General features: G+C 35.9%; 2 protein-coding genes across 2 annotated transcripts in view; one reads left to right on the top strand and one right to left on the bottom strand.

Moving 5' to 3' along the window:
• Positions 1–759: 759 nt before the first annotated feature.
• Positions 760–9264, bottom strand: LOC121377597 (ras-related protein Rab-20-like). The gene is made up of 5 exons (XM_041505656.1): positions 9105–9264; positions 7502–7595; positions 5852–5908; positions 4312–4424; positions 760–1183 (listed from the first exon to the last, which is right to left on the bottom strand). Exons 1-5 carry the CDS (start codon positions 9122–9124, stop codon positions 838–840), a joined length of 630 nt encoding a protein of 209 aa, XP_041361590.1. The 5' UTR covers positions 9125–9264; the 3' UTR covers positions 760–837.
• A 512-nt stretch (positions 9265–9776) lies between these two features.
• Positions 9777–19407, top strand: part of LOC121377990 (peroxisomal acyl-coenzyme A oxidase 1-like) — a 29664-nt gene continuing 20033 nt past the window's right edge. The window contains exons 1-4 of the mRNA XM_041506087.1: positions 9777–10319; positions 12249–12411; positions 15335–15495; positions 16604–16711. Of these exons, the coding sequence (XP_041362021.1) occupies positions 10199–10319; positions 12249–12411; positions 15335–15495; positions 16604–16711 (553 nt within the window). The 5' untranslated portion in view covers positions 9777–10198. The remainder of the gene's footprint in view (positions 10320–12248; positions 12412–15334; positions 15496–16603; positions 16712–19407) is intronic.

Below are 19407 nucleotides of genomic sequence, written 5' to 3'. Positions count from 1 at the left end.
GATTCAGATACGATAGTAATAATTTCTTTATTATCCACATTATCCATAATATTATTTTATGAATAACAAGCTAGTCCGCAACCATGTCGAGACTTTTCAAACGTAACTAAAAGGAATCAACGAAACAAAGTCATTTTTCAAAATGGGACGCTGCATTATGTTTTGACATTGCTACGCAAAATTACGTGATGCACGTGAAATCATTACACGTGTGTCATACTGGCGATATTTCCCTGTATATGATGTACTATGTGGATAATAAATATGTATGTCACATATACAGAACTTCACATACGTTGTTTTCACTTCGTATTTATTACACAAGTTTATTTTGTGCAAGAATATATACAAGAATATACATGTATATGTTCTTTTGCAAAATAAACGAGTGCAATAAATAGGAAGCGAAAACAACATATGTGAAGTTCTGTATTTATTACATACCTTCTTTTATGTTTTACAAAAACGGTTTTTAATTTAACGTCATAACAACACTTTGTTAAATCTATGATCAAAACTCCTTTCATGGATTCATTTAACGTTAAGAATCATACTTGTGTAATGTTTCAAATACGATATGACGTCATTTGTAAATCATATATGACGTAAGTAAATAAAAGGCACTACCTGCAGTAAAAAGAAAAAGGGGATTCCCCATTTAAAAGTCCGGGTCCAGATTGCACATACATGTGCGATACAGAATAAATTTATTGCACGGTTTCAAAGGGCCTTTATCACTATAGTAAGATTGAATAGGTATATAATAAAATTATTTATTACAGATTATTTGGAAAGTGCACAATCATTTCACATGAGTAGCAATGAGTTGATACAACTTCAACAACACTTCTTCTTAGAACTATTTGTCTTAGTCGATTCATACAAATCAACAGTATTTGACACGTGCTGATTTTTTCTTTGGGAATCGGAAAGCGGTAAACAGTGCTGAAAAACAAATTCAAAAACATCTTTAACATTGTGACCATTCAGGCTTGATGTCTCAAAATAAGGTGGCCTGGAAAGTGTACTAGTGTCGATATGTTCGTTCAGTTCCATGGACAACTTCTTGCCTTCTTCCACTAAAATCTCACGACTTTCGGGAGTAACCAAATCCAGCTTGGTTCCTACGATGACCACAAGACAGTCCTTATTGGCTGATTCAAGAAGAGGCGTGAAGCGAGCCCTAAAAAACAAAGCAATTCAGTCTTCATTAGTTGCTGGGGTGGGACGTAGCCTATTGGCAAAGCACTCACTTCATAAACGGTTGGTTTGGGATCGACCTCATCAGTAGGCCCATTGGGCTGTTTCTTGTTCAAACCAGTGCACCACGATTAGTATATCAAAGGCCATGGTATGTGCTATCCTGTGCGGGATATGCATATAAAAGATCCCTTGCTACTAATGGAAAAATGTAGCGGGTCTTCTCTTTAAGACTATATGTCAAAATTACCAAATGTTTGACACCCAATAGCCGATGATTAATAAATCAATGTACTCTAGTGGTGTTAGTGGTGTCATTAAACAATACAAACTTCTTCTTTTTTCTCAGCTGATAACTTAAGATGACAGGTAGCAATTCTTAGAGATTGCTGCCACCATCATAGCTACATGTATCTACTTGTGGCCATCTACCTGTCGCGGCTGTCTACCTGTCGCGGCTGTCTACCTGTCACACAGTCGTCTACCTGTCACACAGTCGTCTACCTGTCACACAATCGTCTACCTGTCACATAGTAGTCTACCTGTCGCGGCTGTCTACCTGTCACACAGTCGTCTACCTGTCGCGGCTGCCTACTTGTCACACAGTCGTCTACCTGTCGCGGCTGTCTACTTGTCACACAGTCGTCTACCTGTCACACAGCTGTCTACTTGTCACAGCCTTCTACTTGTCGCGGCTGTCTACTTGTCGCAGCTGTCTACTTGACACAGCTATCTACATGTCGTGGCTGTCTACTTGACACAGCTGTCTACTTGTCGTGGCTGTCTACTTGTCGTGGCTGTCTACTTGTCCCGGCTGTCCATTTGACAAAGCTGTCTACTTGTCACAGTTGTCTATTTGACACAGCTGTCTACTTGTCGTGGCTGTCTACTTGTTACGGTTGTCTCCTTGACACAGCTGTCTACCTGTCTTGTCTGTCTACTTGTCACACAGTCGTCTACCTATCGCGGCTATCTACTTGTCACACAGTCGTCTACTTGTCGCAGCTGACTACTTGTCACAGCCGTCTACTTGTCGCGGCTGTCTACTTGTCGCAGCTGTCTACTTGTCGCAGCTGTCTACTTGACACAGCTATCTACTTGTCGTGGCTGTCTACTTGACACAGCTGTCTACTTGTCGTGGCTGTCTACTTGTCCCGGCTGTCCATTTGACAAAGCTGTCTACTTGTCACAGTTGTCTATTTGACACAGCTGTCTACTTGTTGTGGCTGTCTACTTGTTACGGTTGTCTCCTTGACACAGCTGTCTACCTGTCGTGTCTGTTCACTTGTCGCAGCTGTCTACTTGACACAGCTGTCTACTTGTTGTGGCTGTCTATTTTACACAGCTGTTTACTTGACACAGCCGTCTATTTGACACAGTTGTCTACTTGTCACACTTACAGTTACACACCTCATTATAGCCTGCTACATTGTATATATTTTCAACGATAATGACATTGTGGGAATATATTCCATTTGTTTTCAATCTATCATAGTATTAGATGGAAACATTCTTCAGTTGTATGAATAGACATATTGTTCTGAATAAACAAAGCTCTAAAGTTTGTTTTGTTTAATGACACTACTAGAGCACATTGATGTCAAATATTTCATAATTCTGACATATAATTTTAGAGAGTAAACCTGCTACATGTTTTTATTATTAGCAAAGGATCTTTTGTATGCACCATCCCACAGACAGGATAGTACATACCACGGCCTTTAATATACAAGACATTTCAGAATAAACATGTTCAGTAAATTATAATCCATTGTTGGTAATTATCCAAGCTCAATACGCACAGAGAATTCATCACAAGTGTTTCTCACAGGTTAACTTTATAATAAAATAAAGTTAAAACCAGAAAAAATATTGTTTTGTCAAGTTTGTAGTCAAATATGTTTTAATTCATTTCCAATACGGCCAAATAAAAAATACATGTGGTTCTAGCTACCCGAACGACTCATCAATATTTCTGCCATTATCGCTGACCCTAAATTCCTCCCCCAACCTACTGATCTTCAAAACAGTGAGAGGATGCAACATTTGTTTGAAATGTTACTTTATATATTGCTGTTTGCTAAGACCAGTTTGACAGATCTGAGGAATTAAAAAAAAAAATGTTATAGCCTACCGGTACCTAAAAAAAGTCACATGTAACTATAAGTCAAGTCATATTTTTTTATTTGGCCTAAAGATTATAAAAATTTCATAACAAATATTGAAAATCCTGCATTTTGATTGCCTTTTGCTGAAAGGGAAAATGAGCTACAGTGATCTCTTGAATAGTACCATGATAATTTGTATGATTGTATGATCTATACGGCTTAGTGTACGTAGTGAAACTGATATCTATAGATAGACATCAGGGGCATAGCTAACAGTGGAAAAAAAATCTGGAAAGCATTATAGAAACTTAAAGAAAATTCTCTTCTGAACTGTTTAAGGAGTTTTAGACTATTAACTACTCAGTTGCCCCTCCAAACAAAATATCCTACCTACGGCCATAGACATCACATACATTGTATAAAGCGTACTTGTTTTCAATAAAGTTTTGAACATTTAGCATACATATATGTATTTTGAAAGATGCTTTGCAACACTTACATGTATTCGAAAATACAAACTGAAAGTATACAGTAAAATAGATATATACTTTATAGCTCACAGATTAAACATTTTTATTAGGTAGTTAACCTTTAAGTTGGCAGATGGTGATTTTCAGTAGTTACTACTACCATAACAACTGCCTATTTTTCACGCTAATAGTTGTACCACTAGCTAAGCTCAGTACATACAGCCACCTACGTTTTTCAAACAGCACTAGTTTATTTTTGATGTAAGGATATTCTCAATGACATCATTTCCTTTCAAGAAGACACCACCGTCACATACAAGTATTCTTACATCATTTTAATTCCAAGTACTACAATTTTTATTCCTAATATATTATATTGACGATAACGAAATACATTCTGGTAATAACCTCTATTTATTTGTTGTGGTTTATCTCTGTTAATTCTGTTAATGTGGTAGCATTTATTATTATTATTATTATTTAGGTTTTTTTACTTTGCTCTTTTCAAATTGTGAATACGAACCAGTACCTACCACAATGATTCAAATGTTTTCACATTGTTGATATCGAATGCCAAAATGGCAACTCCGGCATTCCGGCAGTAGAAGTTTGAAAGTCCTGTGTAACGTTCATCCCCTGCAGTGTCCTAACAGAAGAGGAAAATACACATTAGTATACACACATTAATTCTGCTTCAACAATGGACACTAGTATAAGAACCGCCTGTCTCTATAGGAACAAGCATTCAAAGAGTACTACTAAAGCAAAAATACATGTCCCCTAATATCTCCTAACTTCAAATGCATAACTCTGTAAAAAAAAAAAGGGTAAATTGTGATGGAAGTTACATGTGATCTGTAACACACCATGATAAAGCTACACATGTATACACAAATTAGCAAATAAAAACTTTGGAAAACAAAGTTTCACATTGCCTAAGTTCAAGGGCCATAACTCTGTCAAAAATAGGTAGTTATAAATCATCATAAAGTCAAACTTGATCTGTAACAGTAAGTTGTAAAGCTATATGCAAACTTTCAGAGATGAAACCCATAGTTAAAATAAAGTTTGTTTTGTTTAATGACACCACTAGAAAGGAAACCTGCTACATTTTTTCATTAGTAGCAATGAATCTTTTATATGCACCATTCCACAGACAGGGTGCACCGAGGTGGTTTGATCCGAAGACGCAAGAACCTCGAGCGAGCACTCAACTGACTGAGCTAAATCCTGCCCTAAACAAACATGAATTTATCTATATTCACAGGCAGGGCATCATATACCAGTCTTTGATATCCTAGTCGTGGTGCACAGGCTAGAATGAGAAATAGCCCAATGGGCCCACTGACAGGGATCGATCCCAAACTGACCGTGCATCAAACGAATGCTTTAAATTCCCACCCCTGAAATCTATAGTAGGCTACCCTCCAGTTGCACTAATAAATAAATTAATGTTTAAGGACACCCCAGCACAAAAAACTGACATCAACTACATGATGGTTATATATAGGTTACGGAAGAGATCGATAAGCCTGTGTATCATGGCAACCTGAAACACTGGTGGTGGCAATGGACCCCACACCCCCCAAACATGTGACGTATCTGCACTCTGGTGAAAAAATTGGAATTGAATGCAACCACAGTCAACAGGGGGGTATGGGAGACCTCCCCTAGAAAGAAAATAGGTTAAGTTTAGGGTTAGGGTTAGGGTTAGGGTTAAAAAAATCTAACCTTTAAGAGTAATTAATTTGGTCAAAAAGTGAACTTAAAAAAAAAAAAAAAAAAGGGTATGGTGCCATACCCATTTTACCCTTTAGAAGAAACCCTGTTAGGGGAGTGATTAATTACTCCACTAACGTAGATTATGGGGAGACATTTAAACTATTACCATATTGAGCATTGGCATTTATGGTAATCCTTTTGTACATGGTAGTATGTTGTTTTTTTAAACTTCCTATGCTGATAGGAGCTAAAAATGACTCTTCTCAGGACAGTGATGGAGAGCTACTGTGATAGCTCCCCTTAAACAAACAGGTCTGCTTACAAGTGCAGAATCACAACAAAATGTCTTACCCACACTGCAATATTATACGGTCCCCACTGTTTTAGGAAAAAAGCAGCTCCAATTGTCTGAAATAAAACATAATAATTAATATCCTTTACGGTGAAAATGCTGAATTAACAATATTATATATAGGTTAGGTACATATATAAGTTCATTACACATACCCTGGGTCAGGCCACTGGTCATATCAGAGACGGGACCCAGGATAGACATGCCTGAACCTAACGGATGTAGGCATGGAAATATATTTTGGATTTGGACTTACTAGTAACTACATCATGTACATTTAGATGGCTTACCGGGTAATAGTGAAAATAAATCATTCCACCATTTAAAAAGTAGATAGAGTGCATCTTAGTCTAACACAGAGACTCCTTTAACATTTTGTAACATAATTCAATAACCCTATTTCATTTAGAGCATATTACATATCTACACTATTTTCCTTCATATACAGTGAAACCCCTCTAAACCGGACACTCTCAGGACCAAATAAAATGTCCGGTTTAGAGAGGTTATTTTTTGAGTTTTAAAAAAAGGACCATGTAAAATGTCTGGTTTTGAAGGAATTTCGGTTTACAGAAGGTCCGGTTTTGAGAGGTTTCACTATTGTACAGATACACAGGTACATGCAGCTGAAATCTGTTTCAAACAATCAAATGTCTTTATATTTGTTAACAATGTCTTACCTTGCTCTGGTATTATGTGTATGAATACAGAGAAGTGCAATTTAAAGAATATGACAAAAGTTATGAACTTGATGAAAATTACGTTCATATTAAATATTAAAGCAATCCTAGACTGGCATGAGCAAATGATTAGAATGTAACAAGCACTGGGGACACAAGCCTCACAGTATTGAACACTTGTGTATTGGAAATAATTTATGATTACGCAAAACCAAATTCACATAACCCATTTCATTTTGTATAACCCATCCAGGGCTCACACACCGAATTTTAGTTATTGCCAGTTTTCTGATAATGGAGTATTTCCATGAAAATTATTAAAATGTGGTTAATTTGATAAATACATGTTGTATTAGCCAATGACTAAATGATTAAAATGTGTTTAATTTGATAAATACATGTTGTATTAGCCAAAGATTAAATGCTGTAGCCACTTTGTAGACCTAAATATTAACAGTTGGCTAATTTGACAATGCATGGATACGGCGAGCCCTGCCGTTAATCACCATGTATTAATGCTATGTTTTAAATTTAATGTATGAACAATAAATGGCTTATGAAAAAGCTAGAATTGCATGAGCAATACACGAACAAAATGATTGTTCTCACAGGTACAATGACCCAAGGGGTGTGCAGTGGAAAGACTCACAGAACACTCACACCAAACAGGAAAGCAATACACGAACAAAATGATTTTTCTCACAGGTACAATGACCCAAGGGGTGTGCAGTGAAAAGACTCACAGAACACTCACACCAAACAGGAAAGCCATGATCCTAAAGAAGAATTACTAGTTGAAAACAACAAATGGCCTTCACCTTACGGTCATCGCTGTCAAAATACTATAATTATGGTTTTAAATTCTTTAATTTAATTAATAAATGCTTATTATCAAAAGCAATACATGCCAAAAGATTTAGCCAGTAACTCGGACATCGTATGACCATGTCTTAATGTTAATGAACTTACTGGCTCCTGGGTCTTAAACTTGCCCTCAATGTATCTGCAGATGAACGATGTTTTCCCCACTGCATAGTCTCCCATTATTATTACTTTCAAGTCTCTGTGGAAAATAAACATAACATTTAAGATATGACACATACATGTATAATTCCTGCAGTTATCATTTCATTTTGATGCACGCTAATGAAAAGTTAGGGCAAATTAACAAAAGGCCCATTTTTTGGCCAATTTTTTTTTTATCCCATGTACGTGTAGATATACAAATGTAATTCTGACTAGAGCTGTAACAATACGGGAGGTAGCAATATGATATGTATCCCGACACATGGGTTGAGATATGATATGTATCGTGATACATAACTTTTCATATCATTGATCATTAAAGGAGCTCAATCACGGATTTAGTGGGCCTTGTTTCTCTAAATATGCATTATAACTGAAACTTACATTCCTTTGGAATACCAAACCTAGTTACTGTATGATTCAAAACATTTTAATTGAACTACGATCAAGGGAATTCCATGATATGCTTCATTTTAAAAATTTGGAACTCTCTTCTTGTGATGATACAAAAAAAAAAAATACAGCAAAACAGACTCGAAATGATAAGGCTATATATATACGACATAATTAAATTTTCTTTGCGTCTATACACTTTAAGGCAATCTGATTGGTCCAGACGTGCTTTTTTTTCCCGTTCATATCTCGATGAACCCAACAAAATTAAGCCACGCCTACTACCCCCCCCCCCCCCCCCCCCCCCCCCGACTCGCACTACTTTAGTGCAACAAGCCGGATTATTCTGGCAATCATATTTAGATATTTTGAAGAAAACACACATGAAAGCTACAAAAAATGTATACGATAAATTAATGGAAAATGCTATAGCAGAGTAGACATATGGATCTATACGCATTGATTAAAAAAAAAAACACAACAAAAAAAAAACTCTTCGCTAATCATGACATGAGACTGTGTCGTTGGCCAAAGAAATCATGTAGGAAACTTCACGTCTGTAACTTACTTGTAAGCAATGTTCAACAGCTGTTGGCGAAAATTAAATGGTTCCACCGACAGCATAAATGTTAAGACACGTTCCCTTCATTCACTTTCATAAAATATAAACTAAACACGAATAGGACCTTCCAATATAGGCCTAACTAAATGATCCGTAAAAATGCACAGCAACTAGAGGAAATGACGTCATTTACAAAAAATCACCTGATTCAAATAATAGTGAATGAACGTTTGCATTCTTACGCGACATAAGTATCATTGAAGTTTACAAAAACAATACTACAGGCATATTTAAAGCTGAACAAAATAAATTCAGTTATGTATTGTTAAAGTATGCATATAAATTTAATTATAAGATTTGACCACAATTATTTTTTGGTTCATGCAAGTGTAAACCGAAAAAAACGATGTGCACACTTTTGTATGACCCTCTACTACACGAGTCATACAAAAGTGTGCACATCGTATTTTTCGGTTCATACTTGCATGAACAAAAAAATAATTGCGGTCAATTCTTAAATAATAAATGCTCTTTAAAACACTTGTAAAACTACAAATCAAATTTTGTCATCTTACTTATAATACAACTTACGCTTTCTTTTTTGCTGCCATTTCAGATGTGTCAAACTACACTCAATTTAAATAAAATAAAACTCATTATTTATTGGATTTTTCATTGTAAATACACAAGATCAACTTAAAATAACTTTGACACCCATTCCAATTACTTCCTGTTTACTCAACCAATTTTGGCAGTCTACTACGCTTTGCATTACAAAAATCACCAACGACGGAACAGTCTATAGGGGTGATTGTGACACATTTTGGGTTGCATAACACCAAATGACATCGTGACTTGATTAGTGGTTTATAAGTTGTTAGATTCAGAAATTGCCTGACCAATTTTTTGTTTTTCTGCGAGGTCGTTTACCAAAAAAGCGTGATTTTAAGAATCTTTTGAAAGCAGCAGAAAACACACCAGGATAGCGCTAAAGACTCAATTTAAGAGGGGCCAATATTCCAAGATTTTCGGGGGGGGGGGGGGGATACACCCATCACAGGATTCGCACAGACGGCGCTCGCCTCGTCGTGTAACGCCCTCCACACTAGTTCAGGGCCGTAGCTAGGAGTTTTTGTTCGGGGGGATGGGGGGGGGGGGCAAGTGAGTAGTTAATAGTCTAAAAGTCCTTTTCTTTAAGTTTCTATAATGCTTTCCGAATTTTTTCTGCCCCCTGCTAGCTACGGCCCTGTAGTTCCATCAGATACAAAGTCGACCCCCTCCCCCCTCCACCGCCACTTGACATGCTGGTTACGGGCCAGCATTCTGCACCAACCTCCGTGTCATAGGTTGAAAACCTTGTTAGTGACCGCAATGTGTGAAATCTAAAAATCAATGGATATAGGATGCATCACTGAAGAAATATATATATTTTTTTAATAAGGTTAGCGGTACGAATCGACCCTGGTCAGAACGATTCGGCTGAACTAGTAATAAGGGCGGGACAACCTGTTACCCTAGAAAACACTGCACCTCGAGTTGTCCACCCTGCCTTTTGGTTGAAATTTTTGGCTTGGCGCTGTATTTTCACCCGTTATCTAACCTACACTGAACTTTGAGTTGCGTTCTTTAATATTGGACCTCATCATTTAGGTAAACTGCAGTAGTGTCAGGTGGTTTAATTTGTCATGAGTTCCACAGTAAATCCAGATCTTGTCCGTGAAAGGAAAAATGCAACTTTTGACACCTTGCAGTTAACGCATTTCCTGTATAACGGCCCGGAACGAGTGCGAAGGAAACGATACCTCCGTAAGTAAACTACATAGGCCCTATATTATACGTGACGTAGTTCGGACGTCTTACTGAACACAGGATCGAAACGAAATTGTACACCCCCCCCCCCCCCCACACACACACATGAATTCAGCAGTGATTTGTTTGAAGTAACCACTTTACTGTGATAAATATAATAAATTGCCTTTTATAGATTATAAAGACACGACAACTGGTATATCAAAGACCGTGGTATGTGCTATCCTGTCAGAGATGGTGCATATGCAAATATGAAAGACCTCTTGCTACTAATGGAAAAATGCAGCAGGTTTACTATCAAAGACTACATGTCAAAATTACCAAATGATTAACATTCAATAGCCAATAATTTAATTAATGTGCTCTAGAGGTGTTGTTAAACAAAACAAACATTATTTTTAAACAGATTATAAAGATTAATAACACACACCCATCATCCATGTAACCAATCAAAAAGCCCCCCCCCCCCCCCAGGCAAGTCACCCAAAATAACTTAAGGTGCTTTTGATTGAAAAGGGAAAACACAAGAAACCACCTGTCCCTGCAAATGAGAAAGAAAGAAATCTTTTATTTAACAACACACTCAACACATTTTATTTATGATTATATGGCGTCAAACATATAGTTATGGACCACATAGATAGAGAGGGGAAACCCGCTGTCGCCACTTCATGGACTAGGGACCTACTCTTTTCAATTAACAGCAAGGGTTCTTTCATATGCACCATCCCACAGATAGGGTAGTACATAACACGGCCTTTGATATGCCAGTCGTGGTGCACTGGCTGCTGCAAATGAGAGATATTGTCCTAACTGTCCCCTAGAAGTTGAAGACTAATATCATTTCCGTAACAAGTGCTCTACATATAATGCTTAGAAATGATTTACATCATAAAGAAATAAAACAAGAATCACATTTTTCTTATCTGACTAATAATAACAAATTCTTATTCCTTGCACACAATAATATTCCGGAATGATGCTCTTATTTGCAATTATCTAAATAGGTGCTCCAAGTTGCGTGAATGCATTCGAGTCGTAAGTAATTTCGAAATATTTGCATTTCATATCTGTACATAATATTATTGAATTTTTTTATTAATTGGGATGTTCATGGAATTAATGTATATATTGTTATTGTTGTTTATATAAATATATATAATGGTTTTTGCTCTACCCATATATATTAGGGTGTTACTCAAATAAATTCTTGTTTTTATTCATATATAATTTTTAGAAAGAGCGGGGTAGGGATTGGTGCCAGTGCTTGCTTGAGCTGCTTGCGTCACAGGATCGAACCAACTCGGTGGATCCATTCTGACTATCTGGAGAGTTTGACATTGTAACACAGGGATTTTCCCAGAGGTTCTGTGGATCTGAACATACATGTACATGTGAAAACCCCTTCCCAAAAGAGTGGCACTAACAATTCCTTATTTTATGCTAAAAATTCCCATATATATATTTAATTATGTCGATTCTAATAAATTAATTTAACAATGGTGATCTGCATTATTCAATGGCCAGAAAAAATAACCCAAGTATGATTTACTTGCACTAATTTTGCCAATCCTATCAGACATGGGACGCTGGTAAAAAATCCTGGATAAATCCCTGTGATATCTGTAATTGTCAGTGTTTCTGCCAGAAAGAAATGTTTGGGTATGGCACTATGGAATTGAATGCAACCAGTCAACAGAGGGTATGGGGGGCCTCCCCCAGAAAGAAAATGGGTTATGTTTAGGGTTAGGGTTAAGAAAATCATACAGTATTGATAAGAGTAATTAATGGTGTCAGAAAGTTAATTAAAAAAATAAAATAAAAAAAATAATTGGATATGGCGCCATACCCATTTTACCCTCTGGCAGAAAGCCTGATTGTGTTCATATAAATGACCCTAAGTTCTCTTCATTTTGTTCTCCACAGAGTCGCTTGCCCTTGAGGACCCTTGTATTAAAAATAGCCCGGACTGGAATACGTTGTCAAGAGAAGAAAAATATTCCGAGGCACTTCGAAAAAATATTTATTATGTTGAACAGGTCAATAAATTGGGACTCACCGACCCCGCAGAGATGTTTCTTTTCAGACAGTAAGAGTTATCCCCTCTTCTTTTGGTTTACTCGTAATATTTTGACAAATTTCATTGTTGATTTAATTTGTTTGGGTTGGGTTTACATCTACAGTTTATATGTTTTAATTAAAGTAGAATTGGCAATGTTTACATGTGCCTGTGTTGGTATAATGCAGTATTTATAATATACACCCAGGGCAGACTTTCAGGAGCAGTGCTATAGAAATATAATAATGACATACACTGGTGCAGACAATTCAATTTTTTAATTACAATATGTACTATTCAGATAATTTGATGCACACAATTATATATACATGTACCATTTCAGTGTTACATGGTTTGATGAACATGCAGCTAAACATATGTAGGAAGCAACTTGTCTTGAATTTCATTATTATGTACAACGAACATGATTAGGATAGTTGGGATGGGAAAACCCCACTGGTTCTGAGGTAGTTCAATTAGAACTATGACCCAAGCATCTTAGATTTGCACTAAATTAGTGTTGGGGCATTGACATTCACGTGGCATTCTTAATTCAACAATTACACAACCAGTGTGTGTCCCTCCCTCAACATTTTGTAACACGTCATTTGACCTACCACTACAAGTTACGAATGGCTCTGACATCTATGTTAACTTAGCGTTACGTTATTTAACTAGAACGGTCCCAATGTTGTTGATAAAAAATATACAACTCCGACAAAATCTGTCATTACAAATGACTTTATTCCGAATGTGGGATGCCATAATAAAGATAATCTAAAAAAAACCCCCATAATTTTATACACCATCATAAATGCACAACAAGTTGTCAAGTAGACCAGTGTGTGCATGCAGCCAGAGTTCAGAGTAAAAATAATCTGACCCCGATAGCTCTGATTGGTCAAAATGCCACAGAATACTGTGCATCAATCATGTTCCAGGCACATGGTCTGTGACTTTCTAACACACGTTTTGAAACAAACAAAAATTGAATAGTAGGTCATGATTACTGTTAATTACTAAAGTTTGTACATATATAAATAACAGATGTGCATTCATAACCTCTGGCTGAAATACAAATATTTAAATGAAGTTTTATTAGATTTTGTTTAAAGATAAAAAAGGGAAAAATAATAGACATAAAAAGGGACTTTTTTTGTAAATGAGACCTAAACCTATTTTTATATACCTATTATCATTTTCTTTCTTTTTATTATTCCGTCTGCTTTTAAATTCTCTTTGTCTAAATTTCATTTCTTTTTTATAGAAAGTAGAACGTTACACGCTTGCCATTTTTGGGACCTCACAGTTATGAACTAATCAAGACGTTCTGATTTCCATAACAAGTTTATTTGTGTATGCTACGGAAGCCACTGTTTAATTCAATTCCAATTGTTTTTCATAACTATATGAACAGTTTAAATGAGTTAGCCTTATCAGACGTTGTAATCTATTACCATACACAAGTGGACTGTTTCTAATTAATAATAAATTAAATAGGCAAAGGAGTTCTGATCGGATTGGTACGTCTTCAAAGATGTCTATTAAACCAGTGTTTTCCCATTTGTGTAGCAAAGATAAATACCAGTCATATATTAAAAGCTTGCATGGACGTTGCCATTCTCATCACATTTTTTTTTTTTTCTGGTATTATTAAACAGGTTTTTCAATCAGCTACACATGGTAAATAATGGCAATCAATATACAACATTATTTTACGTGAGCTGTTTGTTAAGTGTAATGTGTGTTATTTTTCACACTCGCTAGATTGAAATTATGTGTGCTGTGCGAGCGCGATCGCACCTACGCACCTTAAAAGACAAAGTCTGTTATTGTAATTGCAAAAAGGCTGTTGGTTGGACATATTTTACAGAGGTTTGCAAATTCATGACCATTTCCAGGGCAAGCTCTGGGTGAGCAGAAAAATTCGCCAAATCATCTATTTCAACTTCAAAAATTGCAAAAACCCCATTATTTTGTAATAAAATAACAATTATTACATGAAATTTATTTACCAAATTAAAATAAAATTCGCCAATTGTTTTTAAAATTCGCAATTGGCGAATTTGGCGAGTGCCTGAACTAGCCCTACATGCATTTCTTCAACCAAGGATCACTTCTTTATGCTAAAACTTGGATCAGACAAATTTTAATGGTTTCTTATTAAAACAATTTTATTGGTGGGAAGAACGTCAAATATATATGTCTGGTAGTGATAATGCAGGCGTATGTGTAGGAAACTGGAGGGTGAGGTTTCTAGGGGGTTTTGGGTCATGCTATCCACAAAAATATATATATATATATATTAAATATAAAGAAAATTCACTTGAATCATGTGGGAGGGGATTGACCATCAAAACCCCCTCTCTGCACACGTCTGTAATGGCTTAGCTGATCATTGAAGGAGTTCTTAAAGTCTTTATAATATAACAAAACTGTTAAGAGCTCAGCATGAAGCTGGATTTAAGATCTTTCCATGCAGCTAGAGCTGGGCGGTATTGTATGTATACAATACTGATACCGATATCAAGCGGTATTTTCATTATACTTGGCTTTAAATGCATGCCTAAGTTAAGTTTTACCGGCGGATTTCATCTAAATAAAATTAAATTCCATACACAAAGCCCTTATCTCTCTCCTCTTTTCTGCTATTTTGTTCATCAGATATATTGTTAGTGCTTTACTAAATGGTGGGAAAAAAATTTCAACGCCAAAATTTCTGTATTTTGAGATTTGCTCGGTACTGTAAATTGGTATTGACATAATACCGATATCGAACTGTATATACGGATATACCGCCAGCTATACATGCAGTACTCAACTTTTAATCAAGTCGGGTAGCCCAGTATTCATAAAAAAATAAATACTTTTTTCTTTCTTTGTTTTATTTTTAAAAAACAATTTCTTACTACAGTATGTATAAATTATATTTTATTTTATCAAAATATTTCAGAGCCATTGCACCACACGAAACGTTGCCATTTGCCCTTCACACTGGAATGTTCCTGACTACTATAGAGAGGCAAGCAACGGAAGAACAGAAGGCAAGATGGCTGCCTTTGGCTTACAACTACCAAATGATTGGCACGTACGCTCAAACTGAGCTGGGCCATGGTTAGTTTCGTATTACAGATTAATATCTTCATAAATGTTCATGTTACAAAGTTTCAATGTAGTCTTACTAAACTTAGCAAAGGTGTTGGACGTGTGGGTGGAGGGGTGAGGCTGAAGTCAGAATAGGCATAGGAATTTTCTTTATTAATTATATTAATTAGAGATGCGCATCAAAATTTTAAAGGCCCACTATTTAATTTTTGGATGTAAATTTCAAAATTGTCCGCTTACTTTTTTTTCTGCTCGAAACTCTAGTGGTATATGAGCATGTAAAAATTATTCACTCTCATTGCCTGTTACTCTATTTGTTCAAAAACAAATTATAATAACTCCTTCCCCATCCAGTGTGCTGGTATTTACTGATGTCTATATGCTTAGTCTTTTATTAATTAGCGAAGATGTTGGAAGCATGGATTTGTTGTGGTGGGGAAGTCTGTTTTCTGGAACTGCCTTCATCATCATTAGATCATTAGTCCATTTTTGATTTCAATGTAAAAAATATGAACATCAGAAACAGGTTCTAGATGTAATTCCTCACAGCATTTTCAACCAGTAGATTTACAATTACCAGCTGTTACATGATCGAAACACATTAAATGATGCATATAATACAGAAATATTTACTTGTGTTCAAATATATACCAAACAAACTCGTAGCTTTGATTAATAAAGTATAATTTAAATTACCATGTGGATTATTTTTAAGTGTGATAACGAGACGTTTGACTGCACATGAAGTATTATTTGTGTAATCTCTTGCATCACCATTTTGTTCCTTTAATTTTTTCTCATATTCTTTTGTATATAATATATTTCCTTCTTCTGGTTATTCTTGACTGTTTAAATGTAGTTTCAATTTACAGTTATGAAATATAAGTGGCCATGTATTGTATGGGTATAGAAGAGGGCCTCGTAAGTTGTCAAACTTGTGCCTGATTCTTTTGTTCTTTGTACAATAAACTACGTTTTAAGTCAATCAATCATTAGATTTTTATAAACTTTAGAACCAGTGAAAATTTATGTAGACAATAAGAAGAGCTAAAATAAATTTTAAAATAGAAATACTGTTAGAAACACTAAAATAAACTTTAAAAATTGATCTTTTCAGGCACATTTGTTCGTGGTTTGGAGACTACTGCGACCTTTGACCCAAAGACACAGGAATTTGTGATAGACACTCCAACCCTGACTTCAATCAAGTATTGGCCAGGAGGATGTAATTTGTTTCAATAAAAAAAATAAAATAATAATAATAATAATAAAAGGATATAAAATCCATCTTAATTAAAAGAACTCTGTCATTGTTTATTAATGGTGGTTTTCTTCAAAATATATTTATTACTTTTTCTTTTCAAATGAGCATATATTTGAAGGTGTAACATTTGCATTTAAAAGTAAAAGTTAATTAAAAAAATTGGTGGGAAGACGTCATAATATTGTACATCTTTGAGATTGCACCTTTTAAATGGTGATGTGCTGTTAAATATAATAGTCCCTTGCCTTCCTTTGCAGGGGGCTGGATGTAGCCCAGTGGTAATGCGCTCGCTTGATGCGCAGTCGGTCTGGGATCGATCCCTGTCGGTGGGCCCATTGGGTTATTTCTCGTTACAGCCAGTGCACCACGGCTGGTATATCAAATGCCAATGTATGTGCTATCCTATCTGTAGGATGGTACATATAAAAGATCCCTTGCTACTGATGGAAAAATGTAGCGGGTTTCCTCTCTAAGAGTCATATAACACATGTTCCTGGTACCTATACGTGATATGAACACCCATGAAGTTTTACCTGGTTAGTGCAACAGTTAAAGGTCAAAGATGGATATTTTTGTTACCTTAAAGTAACCTCAAATTTGCTTAATTATAGCGGTTTCCTGCCAAAACTGTTTATTGACTTTTGCTTTGAATTTAAAATTTATACTTTCATCTTTCACATAGAAACTATTATAGCAAGTTCTGGACTATCCACTCTCCACAAGTTATAATGCTTCACTTTCACATAGAAACTATTATAGCAGGTTGTGGACTATCCACTCTCCACAAGTTATAATGCTTCACTTTCACATAGAAACTATTATAGCAGGTTGTGGACTAGAAACTATTATAGCAGGTTGTGGACTATCCACTCTCCACAAGTTATAATGCTTCACTTTCACATAGAAACTATTATAGCAGGTTGTGGACTATCCACTCTCCACAAGTTATAATGCTTCACTTTCACATAGAAACTATTATAGCAGGTTGTGGACTATCCACTCTCCACAAGTTATAATGCTTCACTTTCACATAGAAACTATTATAGCAGGTTGTGGACTATCCACTCTCCACAAGTTATAATGCTTCACTTTCACATAGAAACTATTATAGCAGGTTGTGGACTATCCACTCTCCACAAGTTATAATGCTTCACTTTCACATAGAAACTATTATAGCAGGTTGTGGACTATCCACTCTCCACAAGTTATAATGCTTCACTTTCACATAGAAACTATTATAGCAGGTTGTGGACTATCCACTCTCCACAAGTTATAATGCTTCACTTTCACATAGAAACTATTATAGCAGGTTGTGGACTATCCACTCTCCACAAGTTATAATGCTTCACTTTCACATAGAAACTATTATAGCAGGTTGTGGACTATCCACTCTCCACAAGTTATAATGCTTCACTTTCACATAGAAACTATTATAGCAGGTTGTGGACTATCCACTCTCCACAAGTTATAATGCTTCACTTTCACATAGAAACTATTATAGCAGGTTGTGGACTATCCACTCTCCACAAGTTATAATGCTTCACTTTCACATAGAAACTATTATAGCAGGTTGTGGACTATCCACTCTCCACAAGTTATAATGCTTCACTTTCACATAGAAACTATTATAGCAGGTTGTGGACTATCCACTCTCCACAAGTTATAATGCTTCACTTTCACATAGAAACTATTATAGCAAGTCTCCACAAGTTATAATGCTTCACTTTCACATAGAAACTATTATAGCAGGTTGTGGACTATCCACTCTCCACAAGTTATAATGCTTCACTTTCACATAGAAACTATTATAGCAGGTTGTGGACTATCCACTCTCCACAAGTTATAATGCTTCACTTTCACATAGAAACTATTATAGCAGGTTGTGGACTATCCACTCTCCACAAGTTATAATGCTTCACTTTCACATAGAAACTATTATAGCAGGTTGTGGACTATCCACTCTCCACAAGTTATAATGCTTCACTTTCACATAGAAACTATTATAGCAGGTTGTGGACTATCCACTCTCCACAAGTTATAATGCTTCACTTTCACATAGAAACTATTATAGCAGGTTGTGGACTATCCACTCTCCACAAGTTATAATGCTTCACTTTCACATAGAAACTATTATAGCAGGTTGTGGACTATCCACTCTCCACAAGTTATAATGCTTCACTTTCACATAGAAACTATTATAGCAGGTTGTGGACTATCCACTCTCCACAAGTTATAATGCTTCACTTTCACATAGAAACTATTATAGCAGGTTGTGGACTATCCACTCTCCACAAGTTATAATGCTTCACTTTCACATAGAAACTATTATAGCAGGTTGTGGACTATCCACTCTCCACAAGTTATAATGCTTCACTTTCACATAGAAACTATTATAGCAGGTTGTGGACTATCCACTCTCCACAAGTTATAATGCTTCACTTTCACATAGAAACTATTATAGCAGGTTGTGGACTATCCACTCTCCACAAGTTATAATGCTTCACTTTCACATAGAAACTATTATAGCAGGTTGTGGACTATCCACTCTCCACAAGTTATAATGCTTCACTTTCACATAGAAACTATTATAGCAGGTTGTGGACTATCCACTCTCCACAAGTTATAATGCTTCACTTTCACATAGAAACTATTATAGC

The sequence above is a fragment of the Gigantopelta aegis genome, chromosome 7 (assembly GCF_016097555.1).
Source record: "Gigantopelta aegis isolate Gae_Host chromosome 7, Gae_host_genome, whole genome shotgun sequence".
NCBI lineage: Eukaryota > Metazoa > Mollusca > Gastropoda > Neomphalida > Peltospiridae > Gigantopelta > Gigantopelta aegis.
The sequence above is the reverse complement of the archived record's forward strand: the minus strand, read 5'-3'. Positions and strand labels throughout refer to the sequence as shown.